The sequence below is a fragment of the Vombatus ursinus genome, unplaced genomic scaffold, assembly GCF_900497805.2.
Source record: "Vombatus ursinus unplaced genomic scaffold, bare-nosed wombat genome assembly UNPS02014818.1, whole genome shotgun sequence".
Lineage (NCBI taxonomy): Eukaryota > Metazoa > Chordata > Mammalia > Diprotodontia > Vombatidae > Vombatus > Vombatus ursinus.
The window spans coordinates 66,696,918-66,720,295 of record NW_020954596.1 but is presented as its reverse complement, the minus strand read 5'-3'; the positions used below and the strand labels follow the sequence as shown (position 1 = coordinate 66,720,295).

The following is a 23,378-nucleotide window of genomic DNA, read 5'->3' as shown; positions in this document are numbered from 1 at the left end:
CCTATTTCCAAAATTTAGAAACACATTTGGAAAATGTCACTCAAAGTGAATCTGATAATAAAATGGGTAAGATGAGACAGCCACAAAAATAAATTAAACTAAATGATGAATATTGGTGGTGGTGGTGGTCATGGCAGTAGTAGTAGTAGTAGAAGTAGTAGTAGCGGTGGTGGTGGTAGTGGTTAATAGTAGTAGTAAATGAGTGACAAGACAAGAGTGCTTCCTAAATCCATGTAAGAAAATGAAGTGTCTAACAATTCTTAGAAAAAAGGACTCTAACATTTGACCAGACCCCATAAACAACAACATATAAGATACTTAGTGATAATCAATTTGTAAATGGTGCATGATTGAGAGAGATATCTAACCTACTAGATGACATTGAAAAAAAAGATATTGATAATAACTAGAATTTATATAATACCTACTACATGCTAGGTACTATGTTAAGTGCTTTACAGATATCTCATTTGATCCTTACAGCAACACTGAGAGATAGGAACTATTATTATCTCCATTTTACAATGAGGAATCTGAGACAGAGGTTAAGTGACTTGCCCTCGGTCACATAGCTAGGAAGTGTCTGAGGCCAGATTTGAACTCAGGTCTTCTTGATTCCAGGTCCAGTGCTCTATCTTCAATATAACTTAGCTGCCTCCAAGATGTTGGCAAACTATAAAATTTGGCTGCATCAGATCAGATGAAATTTATTGGAGATACAAGTAAAGTCTTCTTTGAAAGTGTAAAAAAAGAAAGTATAAGAAGCTGGAAGCATGGATATATATATGTGTGTGTGTGTATATATATATATATATATATACACACACATATACATATATATACACACACACACATATATATACATATATATATATAATTTATTTGAAAAAGATGTAGGATATTTAATGGACTACTAACTCCGTAAGAATCAACAATACTATATGGCAACCAAAAAACTAATGTAATATTTTAAGAAAGGCACTAATCTAATGGGCCTTTTAGTAGGTAAGAATCAGGAACAGAAAATAAATACTTACATGCACAAAATATACTCAATAAATGCTGACTGACTCAGTATAGTGCCTGTTCTGTAGAGATTCCTTTTTAAGGAATATAAGCTAAATATGATGGGAAATTCACCTTCTTTTAGTCTATTAAATTTCTGAGAATTTCAGGGTTATCTAGAGAAGTTGATATGATATGAATTGTCCCCAATGTAGTAAAAATATGTCACAGGAGAAGGGTACCAAAGGAGAATGCAGATTTCCTAGCTTTCTCTCTCTCTCTCTCTCTCTCTCTCTCTCTCTCTCTCTCTCTCTTTCATACACCCTCATTGATGTCTCTGGCTAGATGATAGGCAACTCATCAGGTTTAAATGTTATGCACCTTGAGCACTGAAATTAGAAAGCAATGCAAATGGATCTGCGTTAAGATAGAGACATATCCATCATATCCCGATAGATATATCAGGATATGATGGATTACCAACTCTGGCTCTGAAGTCAAATTTGACTTCTAGGTTCATTTTTTTATGATGATTTAGTGCAAAACCAAAAGTGAACCATCAACTTTTGTGTGTCTGTGAGCTTTGTACTTTTCCCAGAAATAAAATGATGATGACATTGTCCTCTTCCTTCCACAATGAAACGTTCTAAAGGTAAGTTGTTTCCATAAACTACTTTGTGTTCCAAAAAAAGAATTCACTTCAATCATTTAATTAAATTTGCTACTTACTGAGAACTTATTATGACAAATGATTGTGAGATATATTATAATGTCACATAATGTATCCCTCTCAACTGGGAACAATATGATTATATAAAAACTCTACATATAGTTTGGAATTCTGGTTCCTTCATTTTGACCCTAGATGACTTGATAGTTTTATTTTCTATTGCTGTTGTAAGCCACTTAACCTCTATCTGCCTCAGTTTCCTCACCTGTAATAGAACCTACCCCCCCTATCATCTCCAGGATCAAATATAAGATCTTTCATTTGGTATTCAAAACCCCTTCTAATTTCACCCTTTTCTCTACCTTTCCAGAATTCTTATACCTTATACCCCTCCTCCCACTTAGTCTGCCATCCAGTCATACTGGCTTTTTTATCATTCCTCACTTCATCTCTGTAACTATAGGCAATTTCGCTGGCTCTTCCCCATACTCTCTTCATTTCAGCATCTTAGGTATACTCAAATCACAGCGAAAAGTTCACCTTCTGCCAAAAATGTAAATACCATTCTTAACTAATGTGTCCAAAAAAATTCCAAGCAGGCTATAGTGCCTCCCCTTTGTTAATTATTTCCAATTTATCCTGAATATAGTTTGCTTGTGCATAGTTGTACCTTTTCTCCCCTCTATTAAGACAGAGAATTCCTTGAGAGCAGGGCCTGTCTTTCCGCCTTTCTTTTAATCCCCTGCACAAGGAAGATCATAATAGCACCTTCCGCCCAGGGTTCTTGCGAAGATGAGCTGAGACAACATATGTAAAGTGTTTTGTCAACATTAAAGTGCTCTATAAATGGTAGCTGTTTTTGTCACTGGTGCTTATTTTTTCCCTTCTCTGTGTTGGTTCTCTAACCCTTGGTAACTAGCAACCTTTATCCTAGCCTGACTTCTCACAAACATCAATCAGAATGGCCTAGCTGGATGTTTTTTTTTTCTTTTTCTTTCTTTCTTTTTTTTTTAAACCTCTACTTCCAGATTCTAACATCAAACTAAGATCTGAATAATCCTGAGGATTAAAAAAGGCTAGTGATTAGATAGGCAAAGTCCTACTGTATTAGAAACTGCAGAAATAAACTGAAAAAAAAGCCAACTATAGACACTACATTGCACATAGGTTAATGCTAACTAAGTGAATGATTAACTGATCAGTTAGATATATTTTGTCCCAGAAAAGTGAATTACAGCATCATATGCCTAAATGAAAAGTTTCACCATCATTTAATTCTTCCCTTTCCTTATACAAAAATTATATTTTAAAACTATACTTAAACCATCCCAGATGGTCCATTAAAATAATTGCTGGAATTTCTCAACAGGACCAACATCTCTTATTTGTTAACACAGAGTAACTAAATGAGTCATTGTTACATACTGTGTAGTAAATGGTGTGATTCATTTGTAACAGAAAAATTAATTGCACTGTATTTAGCAGTAATCAACAAGTCCAAAAATGTTTTCAATTTTATTTTAAGCAACAAATTAAAAGCATACATTAAAAAGTACATAAAGAGTATAAATGAAGCTTTACATGAAAATAAAAAGTGATGATCTTCAGAAAAATACTGCCTATTTTTTAAAAAAAAGTATTGTTCTTTGAACTTATATTACTATTTCTAAAGAAAATGAGGAAGTGATTTTCACAGAATTTGATTTTTCAGAAAATACAGAAAAAATAGATACATTTCTTTAGCTTCTTGCATTACTACTTAGAATGGAGAAGGCTACTAATTTTGTTCTGGGATGAAGAACATGATACTTCTTTGAAGACATCACAAGCCAGCTTACGCCCACAATGATATGAAATAGATTATGCACTTCTGATTCCTCTATACGGCTGGTTCCTCCACTCAAGCCACTCAAGACAAAAGTAGGAATCTGCACTCTCATTAATCATACCATATCCTACATAAACACTTTGACATATAAGTGGGTCTAATAATAGACTGGGAATATGATTAATTTATGTGTAGGACAAAATCCCTGATTTCAAACTAGAGGTAAAAGAGGAACCAAAAGGTTTGTATTTTGCTTTGTGATTAAATTAACCTTGATTATGCAATTTTCCTTTTAAAGGCTCCATTTGATAAGTCATAGTCTAAATTGCTAAAGATTAGGAAGGAGGAAAAAGCCTACGTAGAATGTACATACATCTGAGTTGCTATTTCGGCAAATCTATGCATCCACACCTGATAGAAGCTATCCTTTGAAAAATACATTTAGCAAAATCTTGAACTTTTATTGCTAATGGGCACCCTAGAGATAGTGTAGTCCAAGACCTTTACTCAACTAATGCCCAAGTGTACAGCCAAAGGCTCAAACAATCAATCAATGGGAATTTCTTAAGCATCTGCAATGTTCCAGGCACTGGGGATACAGAGTCAAAACTGAAAATTCCTGTCATGAAGAAATTAAGAAGCTTACATTCTATCCCAAGCCTAGTTAGTGGCAGAGCCAGAACTAGAATCCAAGTGTCGTGTATTTTTCCATTACACAGCATTTATTTAATAAACCTCTTATTAAGGTTATTAACTCAAATAAAACACATGCATACACATAGAATAGATAGATGCATGAAGGAGCAGATAGCTAGACAGACGGACAGACAGACAGAGAATTCCTGGTTCACCATATTAAAAAAAATGTAAAGTGGTTTTGCATATGGATCTAAGGGATTTTTTTTAAAGATTCTTTTAAATTCTTAGAAAATTAGCATATTTCAGTGGATAGAGATTAGGTCTTGCAGACAGATAGACCTGAGTTTGAGTCTTCCTTATGACACAGCATACCTGACCCTGGACAAATGACTTAACCTCTCAGTGCTCTAAGCCAGCGGTGTAAAACTCAAGACGAAATGAGGGCCACTAAGCCTACAATAAGTATCGCTATTTCTACTTTTTGGCTTAGAAAACCACATATTAACTTTATTTATGTTTGACTGCATTTTTATTTCACACAATTCATAAGATCATGTGTGGATCAACATTACCTTATTTCTTCATTGTTATGATGAACCTTCTGGAGTCACATTTTAAAATTTTTATTAAAAGAACTATAACAGAACTACAAGTGGCTTTTTTCATCTTTAGCTATTTGAAGACCCTTCTTTCATATGCCTGCAGGTCGAGATTCTGCCTATGAAGGCACTCTATGGAAGAATAAAAAACAAGACCAAAAAACATTCTTTTGCAAGTAACCTCTGAGTTAGGACATGGTTTACCACTGGTGCTCTTGCTATACTTTAACTATCTCTCTAGTTTCTAGAGGGCCTAGACCCTAGACTTTTAACTGTCTAGACCAATGAGATCTATTAGACACTTTCCAATTAAAATATGAGGCAGCTTGAGACAGAGAAAGAATTTCTTCACTGTGTAGTTTCCTATGCAATGAAATTACAGGCCCAGTCTCTAATCCATTCACTATGAAAAAAAAACTTTATAATTATTATCAATTAGCTATTTTAGAATAATTAAATCATTATACATATGTTCCAAGTATATTAACTATCCCAACTATTTCACTGGAAACCTCCTCCTATTATTAATGCTTTCATTGTCTAAAACCACAATTCGGAAAATATGATCCAACGCTCACCATGCAATTTCTCATGTGCAAGTGGGAATGATATAACTTATTTTCTTTGTCAGCAATAGTACTCTCAACCATTCTATTTTCTAGGTTCTCAAGTTATTCATGTAAAGTATTCCTAACTCTTGAAATTTAATTGTTTTCTATTCGCTCTAGCACTTCACGCAACATCTGATCCAAGTCTTTTTGTACCTATGCCACACAATTTCAAGGGTAATTTTGTACTATCAGCCACAAGTCAACCTTTGCTGGAGTGTTCCTTCAAAAATAAACTTTTTCCCATGAACTCTCTAATGTTTAGGAAAATAATTATAGGATGTTCTCCCCTTATCCCATATTTCTCTTTAACTAATTCATCTTCAAAGTGCTTCATTGCTCTCTGCCTAGATAATTTTATTAAAACATAAATCCAAGTATAAGCAATTTAATAAATTTCTGCCAACAGCTGGTTTTTCTTTTGTAAAGATGTTAACCCAAATGCATGCTTTTTGGGTTATTTTCTCAGAAGCAATGATTTGTTTATACTTCACCAACCATATACTCTCAGTGACTTTTCTACAAGCAGCATGCAGTTGAAAAATAGCTGAATAGGGTCAGCCTGTGGCCATGGAAAGCATTGATTCCTCTGTGATGAGTCAATTATCCTATAGGTGGATTCACTCCATAACCTTGACCTCATTAATAGTTTAATCAGCAGATATAACTAGCCCATGTTATATATATATATATATATACAACAGGATTTAACTCTATTCACTGTGAAGGATTTTTGCTATTTTCTTTACTTGCTTTATTTTGGGACCTCAAGAAATGTTAAAGGGCTGTCCTCATTATTTAGGAATTCTTCCTGTTTACCACAAAAATCTGCATAGGCTTTAATTATACTTGATTTCATTAACTCTCACTACAGAATATTGATGGGAAAAGTGAAGTTTAGAGAGGTCAAATCATAGAATCTACGAGCTAAAAGGGAATTCAGAGATGACCTAGAACAAATTGGAAAAATAACTCCTACAAATACCTAATCAGATAACATCCAGAATTTGTTTGAAGATTTCCAGTAAATATCTTACCTCTGGAAGTAGTCCTTTCAATTTGTAGATGATTGTTAGGAAGTTTGGCCTTACCAAGCTTTTGAGTTTGTATTAACCCTTTGCATCTTTTCTGTCCTATGGGACCAAGTAGAACAGTTCAATTCTTCTTCAATATTAAAGTCTTCAAATATTTAAGGAAAACTCAAATGTGGCTCCTTTCTATCTTTGCATCCCAATTCTTTCCCCCAAGCTAAACATATCCACTTCCTTCAACTAATCATCAAAGGCCATGATCTCAGTTTCTTCCTCTATCCTGATTTTCTTCCTCTGAATGCTCATTGAAAGCACATTGATATGTGCTTCCTAAAATTTGGTACCCAGAACCCATTATTCCAGTTGCAGTTAGGTGTCGTAGTAGAAAGAGAAATAGTCTCAGAGTCAAGAAAACCTGAGGTAAAATATTGCTTCACCTATTGAAAAATTGTACTATCCTGGGAAAGTCGCTTGTCCTATCTCAGCCCAAGTTTCCTCATATGTTAAATGAGGATAATAATCACATCTACCTTACAGAGTTGTTGAGAAGATTAGATGAAATAACATATCTAAATAATATATCTAAAGTACTTTGGAAATCTTAAAGCACTGCCTAAATGTTAACTGTCACCATCATCTTCCTCCTTCTCCTTCAGAATTTACCAGAAGAGTGTATAGCGGGACTATTATCTCTATTTTAAAGAAGCAGAAACTTTTTTTTACTACTACGTGACACTGCTCATCCACATTGAGTTTGTTGTCACACTCGAAACCCCAGAATCTTTTTTTTAAAGAAAAACACCAGTCTCATCATGTATGCCCCATATTTTTCATTTTAAAAATTTGGTAAAATGATAAAGCCATTTTAGAATGCAAGAGTAAGACTTTCTCCTCCTCCCTCTCTATTCCTCTCTCTCTGTCTCTGTCTCTCTCTTTCTATCTCTTTCCCCTCTACCCCTCCTTCCCTCAGTACCCCACACTCCCCTCTCTCTGGCCCTATGATTTCATCAGCCTGGGAAAATCCATATGGGGGAATTCCCTTGAATAGTATGCAGATCAGCAACTGTTCTGCAACTTACAATCTTTGACAATTCTCCAGGGCCACACTGAGTTCAAGAGGCTTGCCAAAGGCCATGCAGACTCTACATGTCTGAGGGAGAACTTAAACCTCCTACCAGCACTCTTAACAATTCCACTATGCTACCTCTAATGAGGCTTGACACTTACTCATTTTAAATTTGTATGGAAAGAATTCTATAATAGGAAGAGAAGATGAATTGGTCACATGGCAAGACAGAGGGATATTGGGCAGATGGTTGGAGTGAACTACTTTCACAGCGTTAGAAAGGAAGGCCTCATGCACATTGTGTGGCCCCACTCTAGAATGAAATTTTGGGAGAACCTGGGTCAGGTTCTTACAGGACCTGCAGGGCAGGCAGGCTTGAATAGGCTGTTATTTGTATCATCAACCACAGATTCATCTAGTTTGAGTAGATTTTATTCTATTAGATTCAGGCCAATAATCTAACATACGTTAGATCCGGATTTTGTTATACAGTATGTTAACTGTTACTACATCACTGTGCTATTTGCAAATTTGAAAAGCATTCCATTTATTTCTGTATCTAAATCACTTATAGAAATAGTAAAAAGCCAAAAATGAAGCACAAATTCATTCACTATGTAATTTCTTCCAAACAGATATCCAATAAATGACTAGCCTTAAGGTCAAGTCCCTGGGTTCTTGGGAACTACCAGCCCCTCTCTCAAGTCTCAAAAACTACTTTATACTCCACCTGCCCAAAAGGCTTATAGCTGAGTCTAGGGTTAATCCGTATAGGGGCAATTTAAATTTCAATTGTCCCAGATCTGCACTGCAATTAATTTGCTGGCAAGAAAGTTAGCTGTTGATTTGGGAATGTATATGTGATGGGAGTGATAACACATTCCCCAGTTCCACCAACGTCCAGGCCCACAGCCCCACTCCTTTTAAATAACATATTCTAATTTTTAATAATATGTTCTAGACTTGTGCCAACATTCCAAGTAAAGCTTATTTGGCTTATACTTTACAGACTTCATTTTGTTCATCAACACCAGCATTCTCTTCCCTCTCATCCTCTTGGTACCTTTTAAAATTGGGCCACATCTGCCCTCCTCTAGTTCTATGGTCCCTCTGCCATTTTCCACAACTGTTAAAGTATCAATGACCTTGGTTCAGTGACCCACTGGTTCTTTCAGAAGCCTAGGATGTACTCGGGTGGGGAACCTGCAGCCTCAAGGCCACATGTGACCTTCTAGGTCCTTGGGTGAGCCCTTTTGACTGAGTCCAAATTTCACAGAACAAATCCTTTTATTAAGCACATTTGTTCTGAGAAGTTTGGATTCAGTCAAAGGGCCACACTTGAGGACCTAGAGAACCATATGTAGCCTCAAGGCCGCAGGTTCCCCACCCCTGAATCTACTGGAATCTGGATGTACTATTAGTATCTCCCTGTTTATGTTGGGCATCAACTCTCTCTTAGTTATTTTTATTTTATCTTTTACAACATAAGATTTGTTTCCCTTGGCTGAGAAAACAAAAATAAAATTAGACCTGAATAGCTCTACTGTCTCTGACTTGCATTTTCATTTAGTCATCTATTCTCAACAGGGGAATTGTGGAAAAGAGCACTATGTCTGGACTCAGAGAACCTGGGTTCAAATCCAGGATTAATTACTAACTTGTATGACCTTGGCTAAGTTAGTTAATTTCCTTGAGCCTAAATGTTGGTAACTATAAAATGATGGAATTGGATAAAGATGACTTCTACCAGCTCTTTTAGCTCTAAATATATGATTCTATGATCCTCTTTGACACTCTTTCCCCTAATATACCTTTAAAAAAACAATAAAAGTATAAAGCCAAAATCAAATATACATCTCTTGTTCTCTTAGTGGGCACATAGCCCAAGAGAAATGTTAAGAATAAATCTGATCTAATTAATAATTAAACATAGATAAAAGCCTTTTGATCCAATATTGCTCTTGGTCTATTCATTTGAGAGTAATGACATAATGTTCAGAATTCAGAACATGATCCTTCACAATTTGTGTTCCCAATAAAATTTTAAAACAAATCATTTAAGTTGGATAACAATGAGAACAAAGTAGACAATAGAAAAATGTTTGCAGAAGTTTGCTAGTGAACTGCCTAAGAAGAGTTCAGGAAAGAAGCCTTCAACATTAATTTTAGACTATGATTCTCAAGATTAAACCATTATTTTATATTAGGAAATTCCCAAGGATATCATGATCATCTTGACATGGAATTGGACAAGTACAATGCTGGGACTGCCTTTTATTAGCTCAGTTGACTATGAAATTTTCAGCAGGAGTATTTACGTCTCAGAAAATGCTACAAATCAGGAATTGACTTACTGTTTTGTTGATTGTCTAAACTTAAAAAAAGTGGTAGAAAAATGTTACTAATGAGATGAAATTTAAGCATATGTTATATATATATCACCTCCCCCCCACTCCCAACCCATAGACAAGTGTTAAACATTTGCCAGTATACCTAATGAGGCTCTTCATGGCATCCCAGGGAAATAGACATAAAACACCACTATTCACATACTAGGATTATACTCATCCATCATATTTAATTTGATGAATTATGAACCCAAACACCACTGTCAAGTCATGTGAAAACAAAACAAAATCTAAAATTCCATAGCTTAGCAGCGTAAGTATGACTTCTGGAAATATTTATAGAACTTTTTTTTCCCTAAGAGAATTAAAATGGAGAATTAGAAATAGTAGGATGAGAACATTTCCTCAGTATATGATCTACTTTTTGTCATTTTCTTCCCACAATGAGTTTTATCTATAAAATATTGATAGCATATGGCCTTATTTCTAGAGAGGGAATATGATGATGTATTATCATGCTATGGTAGACCATTCCATTATTCTCACCATTATTTCTGTATTTTACTTTTTTAATATTTTATTTTTTATTTCAATGACTATCATAAACATTAAAGAAGTAATAAAATATTAAAATTTTTGGTAAGAAAATTGTTTCAGTGTTTTTCTTCTTATCATTCACAATGGGTCTGAGTCTCATTTGCCCCTGTTACTCACGGGTCCAAAACTGACTTCAAAGAAAATTCATTGGTAAATAAATAAAATGGGTGTTACGATACATAAAACCACATATACACAGACACAGACAGACGAAGAAGAAACATAAATACTCAACAATATGGGGAAAAATAGAAAGAGGACAAAATAACATGTTAAAGAGTTAATTTTCAGAAGAGTCCTGAGAGTTTGAGCCAAATAATTCCCATCAGCTTTCCACTTTAGTTAGCTGAACACAACTGGATGATCAGCATCAGCTAGTAAATTTTCTAATTCAGAATTACCTACTCTGACTACTATGATGCATACTTTGCATAGCAATTAAAATGATGGAGTATGTTAGCCAGGGATATTAGAGAGTTCTTCTTGTAGGCTGTCATCCAAAAGATTTCCTCTGAGGGAAGAGGGTAAAGGAAAAGGTTTGATTTGATAGGCAAAGGAAAGGCATGTGAAGAATTCAGTTTTAGGTTCTGGCTCACAATATTCTTGACCTCTTGACTCTGGGGATATGTCTAGCTTTGCTCTTAATTTTAAAAACAGACTAACAGTTGTCTTTGAAATGTTCTGTCTTATTCATGATATCTGGATCTGGATGAAGGTAAGCACATGAGGACTGAAGTTGAAATGCTGATTTCACTTGTCTTTATGCCATGCCTACATTAAATACAAAAGATAGTACCTAGCACAACATGGTACATATATCAACTAAAGGAAGCAATCCCAGTGTTTGCTTGGTGGTGGGTATTCCTGGAGAGCTAAATATGTATCACAGAGCATTCCCCAACCATGGATATTTATGAACCTGTGATGGGCATTTTCTATTTTACCCTTCACTGAAAAGTTTCTTGCTTTCTCAGTACTGAATAAAAGAGAAATCCCTAAGATGTTTCATAAGCCGTAAAATCCCCTGCAGTGCCACTATATAAACTGAGGGACAACTTTTCAGAAAAGGTGAGAAACTCTGCTTTGTGTTTGCACCATCTCCTTATGTGACTTCCTATTTGAAAATGCAATTGTGCTACTGTCAAAAGACTTGCAATAAAATCTAACCTAGTCCTTAAGAAGCCAAAGGGGGAGAAAGTATGAGATACACAACCAGCTCCCGACTTTCTTGTGTGCGTGAAATGGAGCCACACATAAGGAAAGCTTTCAAGCTAGAAAAGGTCTTAGAGATCACCTCTTTCAGGTCTTTCATTGTCTTAAAAATGAAACCAAGACCCAGAAAGGCGATTTGCCCAAGATCACACAATGACAGAGTAGGAACTGGAACCCAGGCAGGTCTACACACACACACACACACACACACACACACACACACACACACACACACACACACACACACACACACTATTGTTTCTTTTCCTTCCCTCTCTCCTTTCTCTCAGGTAGCTGGATGGATCCAATATTTCGTTTACTGGAGCATAAAAAAAAACCCTCTCTATGCCCTAGGTCCTAGTAGATCAAACTTCATGAGTTCCTATGACTAACATTTTGTTGAAGAGTTTCTACTGTTATCTGATCCTCAGACAACAGACATATCATCAATTCTGAATGCTACACTAGAAGCCTTCCTACATTTTTAAAGATTTGCCAGTGCTTACCCTCCACTAGTGTTGCCACCAAAAATCCAGTCATCTCCCCATTACATCAAAATACTAGATTAAGAAACTTCACACCACACCACCCACCCACCCACACACACACACACACACACACACCATTCCACATCATACAGTTCAAATAGAACAGATGTTACAGATGAATTCTGTTTTTTTTTTTTGTTGTTGTTGTTTAAATGGGCATTTGCACTTTAATACTGGCAGAGTGGTGGCAACTAGAGGAAAAGAAGTGGTAAAGCTAAAAAAAACTAATTATCCTTTAAATAAAAACTTTCCACAATGTAGTTAAACTTCTCTATTTTAAAGATCTGTTGAAAACTTTTCCCTTTCAAATGTCACAGGTCAATATATACACTCAGGTTTCAACATAAAAGCAAGCCCATCCTCCTCTCCCCCCCCAAAAAAAACTTCAATATTTTAATGGCTATAATTATGGAAATAATTCTATATATGCACTTTTTAAAAAAATACATTCAAATTCCAAAGAGATTCCAAATATCCTTTATTTTAAAAAATTACACATATTTGTTCCACAAATAGCAGTATAACTAGAGTCTGACACATGAGCAATACCAGGTGATATGTCTTAAGGACTGGAGCAGAAGAATACAAGAAGCAAGAAACTAAAAGGTGGGGAAAATTGGTTCTGAATATTTATTGTCAAATGAGGATGGTTGGTATTGTATCCAATATAGAATCCCAGTAATACTGGGCATAGTCAATGGGTGTGGGAAATCTGAAAGGCCAAGGGCATAGCTTCAGAAACTGGGCCAGCAATGTAAAATTGGAAAATGAGCCGAGTTTATCTTCACCAGGGCTTGTTCCTGTTTTTGTTAATCCTCTGTCCCAACAGCAGACGCACGGTAGCCTCGTGCTTCCTCCTGCTGCCTAGGGGCCTAACATTGCAGTGTCATATCACACTTATTCTGCCCTTTGGACTTTTCCAAATCTCTTCCTCATTAAAATGCATCTGTGCATCTCTGTTAGACTGTCGGATGAAACTTAATCTGATAAACTACTCCAGCTATAATAATAATGAGTCATAATGAGTTAAAGGGTATAAAAGAGTATTAATGGCAATGACCTAATATGGAATATGTATGGAGGAAACATATGTTGATCACATCATTGGAGTAAGATAGCACATGGAATGAATATATACATATATGAAGGTCAATATTTCTTTTGCATTTTTACTATTTTGATCTCTTCTTTGAACTGAGAAGAGAGTAACTTTACCTTTTATAGGCATAATGAAAATATTATTTTTATTGTTTTTATATGTGATTGCTATAACTAGATTTTGACTATATATATGGTTTATGTGTATACATATATATATATATATTCATCATATATATCACTTTAAAAAATTTTTATGACATTGGCATGATAGTTTGAGACAATATTGACAAGATGAGAATGACAATTTCTGTTTGGAAAAAATGTAACGCTGTAACAGTTGAACATTTGCTTTTAAAAACATTAATTAAATAAATTTGTAATATTTGTTGAAAAGGATGATGAAGAGATAAAATTGATGATAACAATGAAGATGATGATTTGAACAAGGGTTTTCTAGGGATAAAACTTAAACTTGCAGGAAGTTCCCTAAAGGTGGAACTCCAGACACCATTGTAGGTTATAGTGATAGAGATCTGTGGGCAAGCGGGGTCTAAATTATGATACAAAATATGAACAGTCAAGGGAAATGTTATCAACAGCAACTGAACATTTGAGGGCTAAAATTTCTTCTCCATCTCTTGCCTAATATACAACTTCTTCTATGTCCCTTTGTCCTGAAGTGGAGCCACGCTGTGGCTCTGGCCTCCTCCATCCTACATATCAGCCTTATGATAACTGTAAAGATTAGATTTCGATTCATTTCAACTAATACTTATTAAGAGTCAGTATGTAAGAGGAAGTTGCAGGTTTCTGAGAACAGGTTAGTCAGAGTGTGGCTGCTGCAAATCCTGAGCTTGAGGGCACCGATGGCATAGACAGTTGGCTGCTTTTTGTGTCAAGGGCAATGGTTTTCATACTTGTGTTGACTTACCAATGGCACCAACATTTATTGTCTTTTTATTTATATGCAATTCAGGCATTTCTTAAATGACTACTTTGTGTACCCACTATGCTGGGCTCTTGGGGGAGATACAGATTAAATAAGAGATTGGTGGTACTTAGATCATTTATTAAAAGCTTATATAAACCTATTTCCACAATACTCAAACACTTTACAGATTACAAAGCACATTCCCCACAATATCATTTTGAGGTTGGTAGTACAATTATTTATATCATTTTGTAGATAAGAAAATTGAGGCTAATCCAATTTAACAAAAACCTATTATTTGCTTACTTGAAAAGTAATGTACAGAGACAAAAGGAAAAGTATTCCCTGCTCTCAAGAAATATGCATTCCACTAGGAGAGGAGGGACGAGCAGAACAACATATGAACATAACTTGTGGAGACTGATAACATCATCTGCCAGAAGGACAAGCAAAGGTGCTCATAGGACGTGTTAGCACATGAGGTAAATCTTGATTAAAGATAGGGATTTTAGAAGGCAAAGGTGAGAAAAGAATATATTTCAGGCATGGATTACAATCTGTGCAAAGGCAATGAGTTGGGAAGAAGTGACTAGCAACCAGCAAGTGACGGAGCTTGTATTTGAATTTATTGTCTTACTCCAAGGCCAAGACTCTTTTTATTTACATCACACTTAAATGGATTAGGCTTCAATCATTATGGAATGTTTGTTGAGTTTTCACATTGAGTTACAAAATCATTTTGGGAAATACATCACATGTTTTTGGGTCTCAGTTTAGTCATCTGTAAAACAAGTGATATTTAAAATGCTTTCCAATTAATGATAAGCTACTGTAGAAAGAGGACCTATGCCTTTGTTACCTCCTGTAAAGTGAGATGCCAGTTAGCTGTCTAGGTTTATACAGTAAATATCAATGATTTTTTTTTAAACTGCCACCAGAGGATGGCATTCCACTGATAAAAGTAGTTTTGGCAACAGTCATGATGAGCAAAAGACGGACCTACTTTTAAAAAACAATGTCATTGGTTGTTGAATTAAAGTCACTGACCTTTTAGTTCTCTGTGTTATGAGTTGCCATTTTAGAAATTCTCCTATGGAATTTATCCTAGCCTGAAATTAACATATTAGGTTTCAGTTTTAATAGGTTCTCTATTAATCATCTCAACATTTTAATTTAATGAATCGTTCTATGTAACATAAAAATTCGCCTGTAGTGAAGAGCCAAAAGTAGAAACTATAGACAGGATAGATTTAATAATACTTTTTTTTTTTAAAGCAAGAGAATAGCTTAATAAAATACTGTTCAGTTAATATTTATTGGGCACCTACTGATCTGCCGTTTTATCCTCCAGGCATTTGGCACTGTCACACAAATAGTGTAGACATATCTCCAGACATAACCCAATGAGCCCTGGAACTTGCTATCTGTCCTGCTGCTAAACTTTGTTTTATGCTTTCTTCCTGAAATTTGAGTGTGAACTCCTTGAGAGGACAGTTTAACTTTGTCCATTTTGTATATCTAGCACTTAGCAAGGTACTTGGCACACAGCAAGTATTTAATAAAGGCTTGCTTTTTTATTCATTTAATCACAGTAGCAGTAGGACTCAAAAAAAAACCCAAGAAAAAATTTCTATCCTCTTATAGTTTATGGTCTAGACAGGAAGAAAAAGGCAAATAGGAAATAATTAAGTGATTAAATAATGAAATGCATTGGAGCACGTGACAAGAGTCTTACACAAAATGAGTTTGAGATATCTGTGGGACATCCCAATGGAGATATCTAGCAGGCAGGTGGAGATACAGAGCTGGAGCATAAGAGAGTAATAAGAACTAGATTATGGAATCGTTTTTATAGATACAACAATTGAACTTATTGAAGCTGATAAAACCATTAGGAGAGAAAATATAAAGAAAGAAGAGGCCCAGCCTTGGAGCATACCTACCCATAGGGAGTAGGACATGGAGAATGATTCCGCAAAGGATTCAAAAGAATTTAAAAAGGAACTTGCCAACTTTTTACCTAAACCTACCTCTCTTTGTAACACTTATTTCTGTTGAGAGTACCACCATTCTTTTAGTCACTCCTGTTTATAACCTCAACTTTTTACTATCACACATTACCCTTTATCCAATCAGTTGCCAAGTCTTAAAAATACTACCTCCTCAACTTTTCTTATCCTTGCCTTCTTACCTCTATTGACATTATATGGGCTCTATCTTTGTGTAGGTCCTCAACACTTGTTTACTAATTAAGCTACCAGCTTCCAATCTAACTCCTCTTTCAACCATCAATTATCCAGATTCCAAAGTGATATTCCTAAAGCATAGGGCTGACCATGTCACTGTCCTACTCAAGAATCTTTAGACACTCCTTTTTGCCTCAATATTAAAAATATAAACTCCTATGTTTGGTACTGAAAGTCAGATTGGGTCCATGTTGATTACACACTGCTCCTTTCGAAACTGCTTTGCGTTTGTTTTGTGTATATCCTATATTTACTTAGCTGTAAACATATTGTGTTGCATCCCCTCAGTAGAAGGAAAACTCCTTAAAAGGAGAGAGGGACCAATGTCTAGAATGTAGTAGATATTTAATAAATCTTTGTTGTTGACTGAAAGATTGATCAATTAGGTAGGAAAAATAGTGTACTAAAACTGTTGGAGGAGAGAAAGCCAGCAAGAGAAGATATCCAGAAGGAGGAGATGAACTGAGAAAAGGTCATTTAATTTTGCAGCACAGATATCTTTGGTGTGACCTTGAAGAAAGCAGTTTCAATAACTTGGTATTGACAGAAGCTAGATTGCAAAGAGTTGAGGAATGATTGATTGGAAGAAAAGAAAATAGGGGCAATGAGTATAGATAATTTTTCCTCTAGAAGTTGGCTTTGAAAATGTAGAACAAATTCCTGAGTAGATTGTAGGGTCAAATGAAGTTTTTTTGTTTAATTTATTTTGTTTTATTTTAAAAGGGTGAAGGAGATCTCAGCATGTTTGAAAGCAACAGGAAAGTAGAAAATAAGGAAAGGTTGAAAACTAGGATGAAAAAGAGGAAGATTGATGGGGCAAACTCCCAAGGAAATGGGAAAAAATGGGAACAAGAGCACAATAAACAGCAGGACTAATAATATTAAACAGCCAAAGAGAAGGACCATTGCATTTTCTAAGACTAGAACAAAGGAAGACAAAATGGTGATGGGTCAATAATGTTCAGGTGTGGATTCCAGAGACTGATGGCTTAGGTTTTTTTGTTTGTTTGTTTTGTTTTGTTTGTAAATTAAGAGACAGAGTCCTCTGCTCAGGTGAAGGAGGTTGAATAGGTGGATTGAGCTTGGAAAAGAAGGCTTAAAACAGCTTCTGAGGAAGTCAAAAGCGAATCAACGATGGCAAAATAGCATTATCATTCAGGGCCCATGTGATGCTACATAAAATAAATCTGTAGTGAATTCATTCTCAAAGGTTATATGACATCCTGCAGTGGTATTCAATAGCATGTGTGCAGAACCAGAGAAGGAAAAAGAGTTGTGATTTGAAAAGGTATGAGCCATGAAAGAGCAACACAGCAAGGGATTCAAGAGTAAGATATAGAGTAAGAAGGAAATGGTTAAATTAAAGAGTCAAGCTCTTAAAGGGAGCTAAATAAAACTGGCACAGAAATACTGACCTAGAAAAGTCAAGAGGGGGTAGAATCACTAGGGGCTGCGGTAAGAGCAAAAAAAGAGGTATAGGAAAAGTAGATATGGAAGAAGAAAGATTAGAAAGATTTCAGAGTTACAGATTACAGAAGTGGGGTGCTTTTAGATGATGATGAAATCAAGAGAATGGCACTCCCAATGTGATGAAGTAAAGGTCATTGGAAGTATGGAAGTTGGTGAACTGGGAAACAAGAGTTTTTGGCGAGATAAAGTTGGACAGGTACATGGGAAGAACAAAACAAAACAAAACAAACTAGGAAAGTCAGTAATTTGTTAGCCCTTCTAATTCATCCAAAGGGATAGGCACAATTTTATATAGACAGACGAGGAGATTTTTTGTAATTGATTAAAATATAACAGCAAAGCAAAGGGGTTCTGCTGCTGATAGTCATTGATAATAAAACAGGTGTGAAGGCTATGGTAGTAGAGAACCATGGCCTTGCCGCCTTAAAAACCTTTTTATTCTTGTTCAAATTCAATTGCATACTAAGTCAGAGAGGATTTGGGAAATACCTAACCTTTAAAAAAAAGAGGGCCATGATCTCTTTCCAGAATAAAGGATCAAAAAGAAAAGACAACCTTCTCTCAGATACATGCTGCTTGGCTTCTGTTAACCTGAATATGGTGGCTATCACTAAAGGCCTCTCACTATTCCTATATATGGGGAAATTTTTCTCACCAATGTGCTGGATCAAGATGGCTGCAATGTTGCTCTGAAGAAATGAAGTCCAGAAGCTATTAGCAAAGAGTAAACACCATTAGAGACTATATGTCCAACAGCCATGATGAGAACAGAAGGAAGCAGCAAGGTGGCACTAACATGTTGCCTTGAAATTGGATGAGGTGAATTCTCATTTAGTGCGACTTGGTCCGATGTCTTCTATCAGCATAAGACATTGGGAGTGTTGCAATATTGGTGGTATAAATTGTGTCTCCATGTATGAGCTCTGGCCAGACATCGTCCCAACATGTATGCTCATTGATGCATGTACCATGGCTACTGTATGTGTGATGACAATGAGTACTTGTTTTTCCCTTTAAGGGCCTACATATTTACAGGCAAAAGTGACGCAGGTTTATGGGAGGAATATATTAATGCTACTTTTCTTAATATGATAGTGACTAAATACCTTTGCATTTGACTAATTGTGTCCCTTGGCTGATCAAAGGGAAAATATACATTTTATTTGGGACTTAAAAGCTATGGTTTGTATGGATGAAACCCATAGGTCATTATAAAGCTGGGGTTTTTCATGCATGAGAAAGGGGTGCCCCTATAGGTGCTATATTTACATATGTATAATTTTTCATTGGGATAAGTACAGAGAAGGTAATTTAATTGGAATAGAGAATTCCTGCGGGAAGAGTTTCTCTCTGAGAATATATAGGCCATTACCTTCTCTTCAACTTAGTCTGAAAAGGTTGCCCAGAGCATTGAGAGGTTAAATGACTTGTCCAGGGCCACACAACACATATTCCTTAGAGGCACGAATGAACCTAGGTCTTTTTTGGTTTCAAAGATGACTATCCACTACGCATGCTGCCTTTCCACTCATGTATATGCTACTATATGTATATGGCCAACAAGTAGATATACTTTTTTCACTGTTTGCAGCTGGTGGTACAGTGGAAAAAGTGCTGGACCTGGAGGCAGCAAGACTTGAGTCCAAATCTGGCCCCAGACACTTAACTAGCTGTGTGACCCTGGGCCAGTCACTTAACCTCTGTTTGCCTCAGTTCTCTGTAAAATGAGGATAATAACAGCACCTATGTCACAGGGTCATTGTGAGGATCAAATGAGATATTTGTAAAAAACAATACTTAGCACAGTGCCTGGCACATATCAAGGGCTACTTTCCTTATCAATGATAACTTTAAAGCAATAAGCCAGAGAAATGCCACAGTGTAGCAGAAAAAGCATAGGATTTCAAGTTAGAAGTGGCTCTAACACTTGCTACTCTTACAACCTGAAGCAAATGACTTGATCTCTTCAGTTCTAAGGTTCCTCATCTGTAAAAAAATGAAGAAATTGGACTATATGATCTTTTAAGTTCCTTACAGCTTGATTAATTAAGATCTGATGCCTCTCTCAGGGCCTCACAAGGAGATGGCTATTTTTGTTAGTTTTTTTGTTGTGATTTATGATAATCATCCTGACTTCATTATATTTTAAAAATGTTCATTCATTCCTGAATATAATGAATTTTTAAAATTCAAAAGATTGGAATAGCAGCAATTCTGGTGGTAATATATTTTATATATATATATATATATATATATATATATATAAAGATTTTAATCATTGCTTCCAAAGTTAACCATGTCATAGAACTAAGCTATCTTAAAACTCTACTAAGCGTCTTCATTTTCCTGAATCTTTCCTAAATAGATCAAAAATTAGTTTCAATTTAAGTGGTTCTTGCCTTCCTCAAGGTTTACAGGACCCAAATTACATTTCTTCTTCAATAAGGTCAAACGTATTCAATTAGGATATGCAGTGATATAGCACCAACATTATTCTACCATTTTCTTAAGAATGACCAGTTTTATCAGGAAACTGCACATCATAGCCTTCAAAAAGATAGCACCATCTAACTGGAACACCTATGGTACACTTGAAGAATCAATGAATCAACAAATATTTATTAAGCGCTTACTATGTGTAGGGTAAGCCCTGGGGATACAAAGAAGGGTAAAAACAGTTTTCACCTTCGTGGAGATTATTTATCAGGGAGGCATAAAAAATTTTACTATGCAGACTTGTTGTTGTGCTCTGATCAAACATTTCTGCAATGGTTCCAGAGAGTCCATTATTTTCTAACAGGCCTTGGAACAAGGGTTTACATTTGAAGTCACTGAGTATCTCAGCAAGCAAATTAAAATAATTCCACCGGCAATAAAAAAAAGTCAAAAGGACTAACAAATATAGTATTGTTGCCACTTTAAAAAAAAAAGGTACTCATCCTAAGTACCAATCCATTTGTAATAAAGATGGCACATATGCATTTCCCCTATCTCCACATACACACACATACATATACACACACATGCATACATTTGCATGGAGAAAAAAATGAACAACAACCAAAGAAAAAGAAATCCAGAAGGATAGATAATGAAGTTTTGCTGTTAGAACACTGAGAATAATAAATATCATTCTGGATTCACATTCCTCATTAGCTATGGCAACCACTGCTGAGCAACCATTACAATATCTAGCCACAATGGAATGACTACATTTATTTCAGTACTAATCCCACAGAACCTTTCAATTAAGTTAAACAAGTAGGAGACAAGGGGAAAAAATGAAGAAGAAAACAATACAAAACGCACCAATATGAAATACCATATTATACAATATCATTATTAATGTCCTTCAGTTGTCAGATTTATAAAAAAGGCTGTCTGAGTGGTAGAATTAACCCAGAAAGGTCATTTCTGACTTACATCCATTTCACTTTCATCACCAAGTATCTGGCCCATCATAATTTCTATTACTGATATTGATTTAACATCATTAAAACTATCTACAGAATTGATCTTATTACTCAGCTACTAATCAAATATTCAATTATTATGAATCATAAAAGACAAAACAGAATAAAAATCAGCGAGGAAGAATTAGAATTAGTAAGATTAGAAGATGAGAGAAAAGATGTGATTCTAACATTCTTTTTATACATTTTAAGGATCAAAAAAAATTGTTGACTGGAACTTCTATACAAATAAAAAAAGTTAAGATAAATTGAGTTTTAACTGTATTATGTACATTGGATAAACTTTAATTAATCAACTGGAAGTTATTTTCTATGTTAGGAGTCAGAAACTATGACATACAGTAAATGAATGTCTTGACTGGGAGTGCATTGGTATTCTAGAACAAAGACCTGAATTTGCCAAGGACAATTAAGAAAGCACAATGAAGCAAAATGCCCTACAAAAATAATTTCAATTATAAGAATTTAAGATGTTTCTTTGTTAATATTTAATTCTAAGTAGGATAAGACATCTATAACATGGTGGTAAGGAAATATTTTTGAATTACTTAAATTCACACTAGTACAAATTAACTAATTTAACATATTAGGTAAAAAAGCAACTGTAATATGCAAAGTCTATATATAATGAGTCTTAATATAAGATGTACTCATTGCCATAAGCAATATAGAAATCTTCATTTGTATTTTCCTTTTTTCTAAGGGTTTAGAAGAATTCATCTAATAATCAGGGATTTAGATATTCTTATGCTTCCCCTCTCAAAAAATTATAAATTATATTTTTGAGGATTGGTGGGGGAAAATAAGCAAACTGTATTCTCTTCTTTTTCAACATCAAAATGCAAAATCACTAGCTATTCTGTATTGTCAGTAAATTGCAGGTATACATGTAGAACTTTTTTTTTTTAATCCCATAAGAAAAGAATGTTAAATACCATACCTTTGAGACATAATCTTATAGGCATCTGGTAGATAACACCGGATATTCTCCATCTGAGCAGGATCAGAGTCACAGATTTTATCATCAGTCCTACCATAGTTGGCACTTTCAATCATGATAACATCTGTTCCAGGACATCGAAGTTCTATTGGGTAGCTTTCACAGGATAGTTCCCTTCGGACCACAGCCATTGGAATTGGGGCACGACTGAAAGCTAGGGAAAGAAGGGGGGAAGTCATCTTTAGTATCTAAAAGGACAAAGAAACATAGCTTTTCTTTCTCTCAAAACATTGGGAAAACCATACCTGAGAAGTTTTATGTAAAGTCTTAATCTGAAGGGAAAGTAGTGTCTTAATATGAAATCTACTTTCATTGAGTTCAAATATATTGATGCTAAGATGTAATCTCTTTATTGAGCTCAAGGGGTTGTTTCATTCATTTGTTTTATCACATTATTAGTTGCCTCTGTGTCTGGGTTGGCCTTTTTTCATTAGTCACGGCCATATTTTGCCTGCTGTGACTTAACTCATGGTTTAGGGTGCCTCCAACATATGCATTTCTACCTATATGTAACCCTAAAGTGATGGATCAAGACACCCTTGTTATTGTTGTCATTGTTGTTTTTCTATTATTCCCACCACCCACCTCCACTGTTATTATTTGAGTGTTCTAGAAGGAACTGGAAAAAGCCACAAACTATGCTGACTAGGCACACTACAAATTTATTTTATATAATCTCAATAGAGTCTTCAATGCATCAAAGAAATCTTTTTTACTTTTCTCTAATTCTCCAACTCACTCTCTTCAGCAATTATTTACTAGTTCTGTCCTCAGGCTTCCCACAATTCCTACTATCCCACCATGTGAGCTGACTTTGCCTTTTATTTTATTGAGAAGATTGAGACCATTCACCTTGAGCTTCCTCTTCTTTGTATTTCATCTCTTGATATCATCTCCAACTCTATCCTCTTCTTCAACAGATTGTCATAATGATAGCTAACATTTTTTATAATGCTTTATGTTTTTCAAAGTCTTTAATAATAGGATAGGCTTCTTCTTATCAATG

At 35.3% G+C, this 23,378-nt stretch overlaps 1 protein-coding gene across 4 annotated transcripts in view; it reads right to left on the bottom strand.

Annotated features, from left to right (window-relative positions):
* ADGRL3 (adhesion G protein-coupled receptor L3) overlaps positions 1 to 23,378 on the bottom strand; it is a 601,096-nt gene that overhangs the window by 496,924 nt on the left and 80,794 nt on the right. For all 4 annotated transcript variants that reach the window (XM_027836482.1, XM_027836484.1, XM_027836486.1 and 1 more), the window contains exon 2: positions 22,313 to 22,526. In XM_027836482.1, the coding sequence (XP_027692283.1) occupies positions 22,313 to 22,526 (214 nt within the window). The remainder of the gene's footprint in view (positions 1 to 22,312; positions 22,527 to 23,378) is intronic.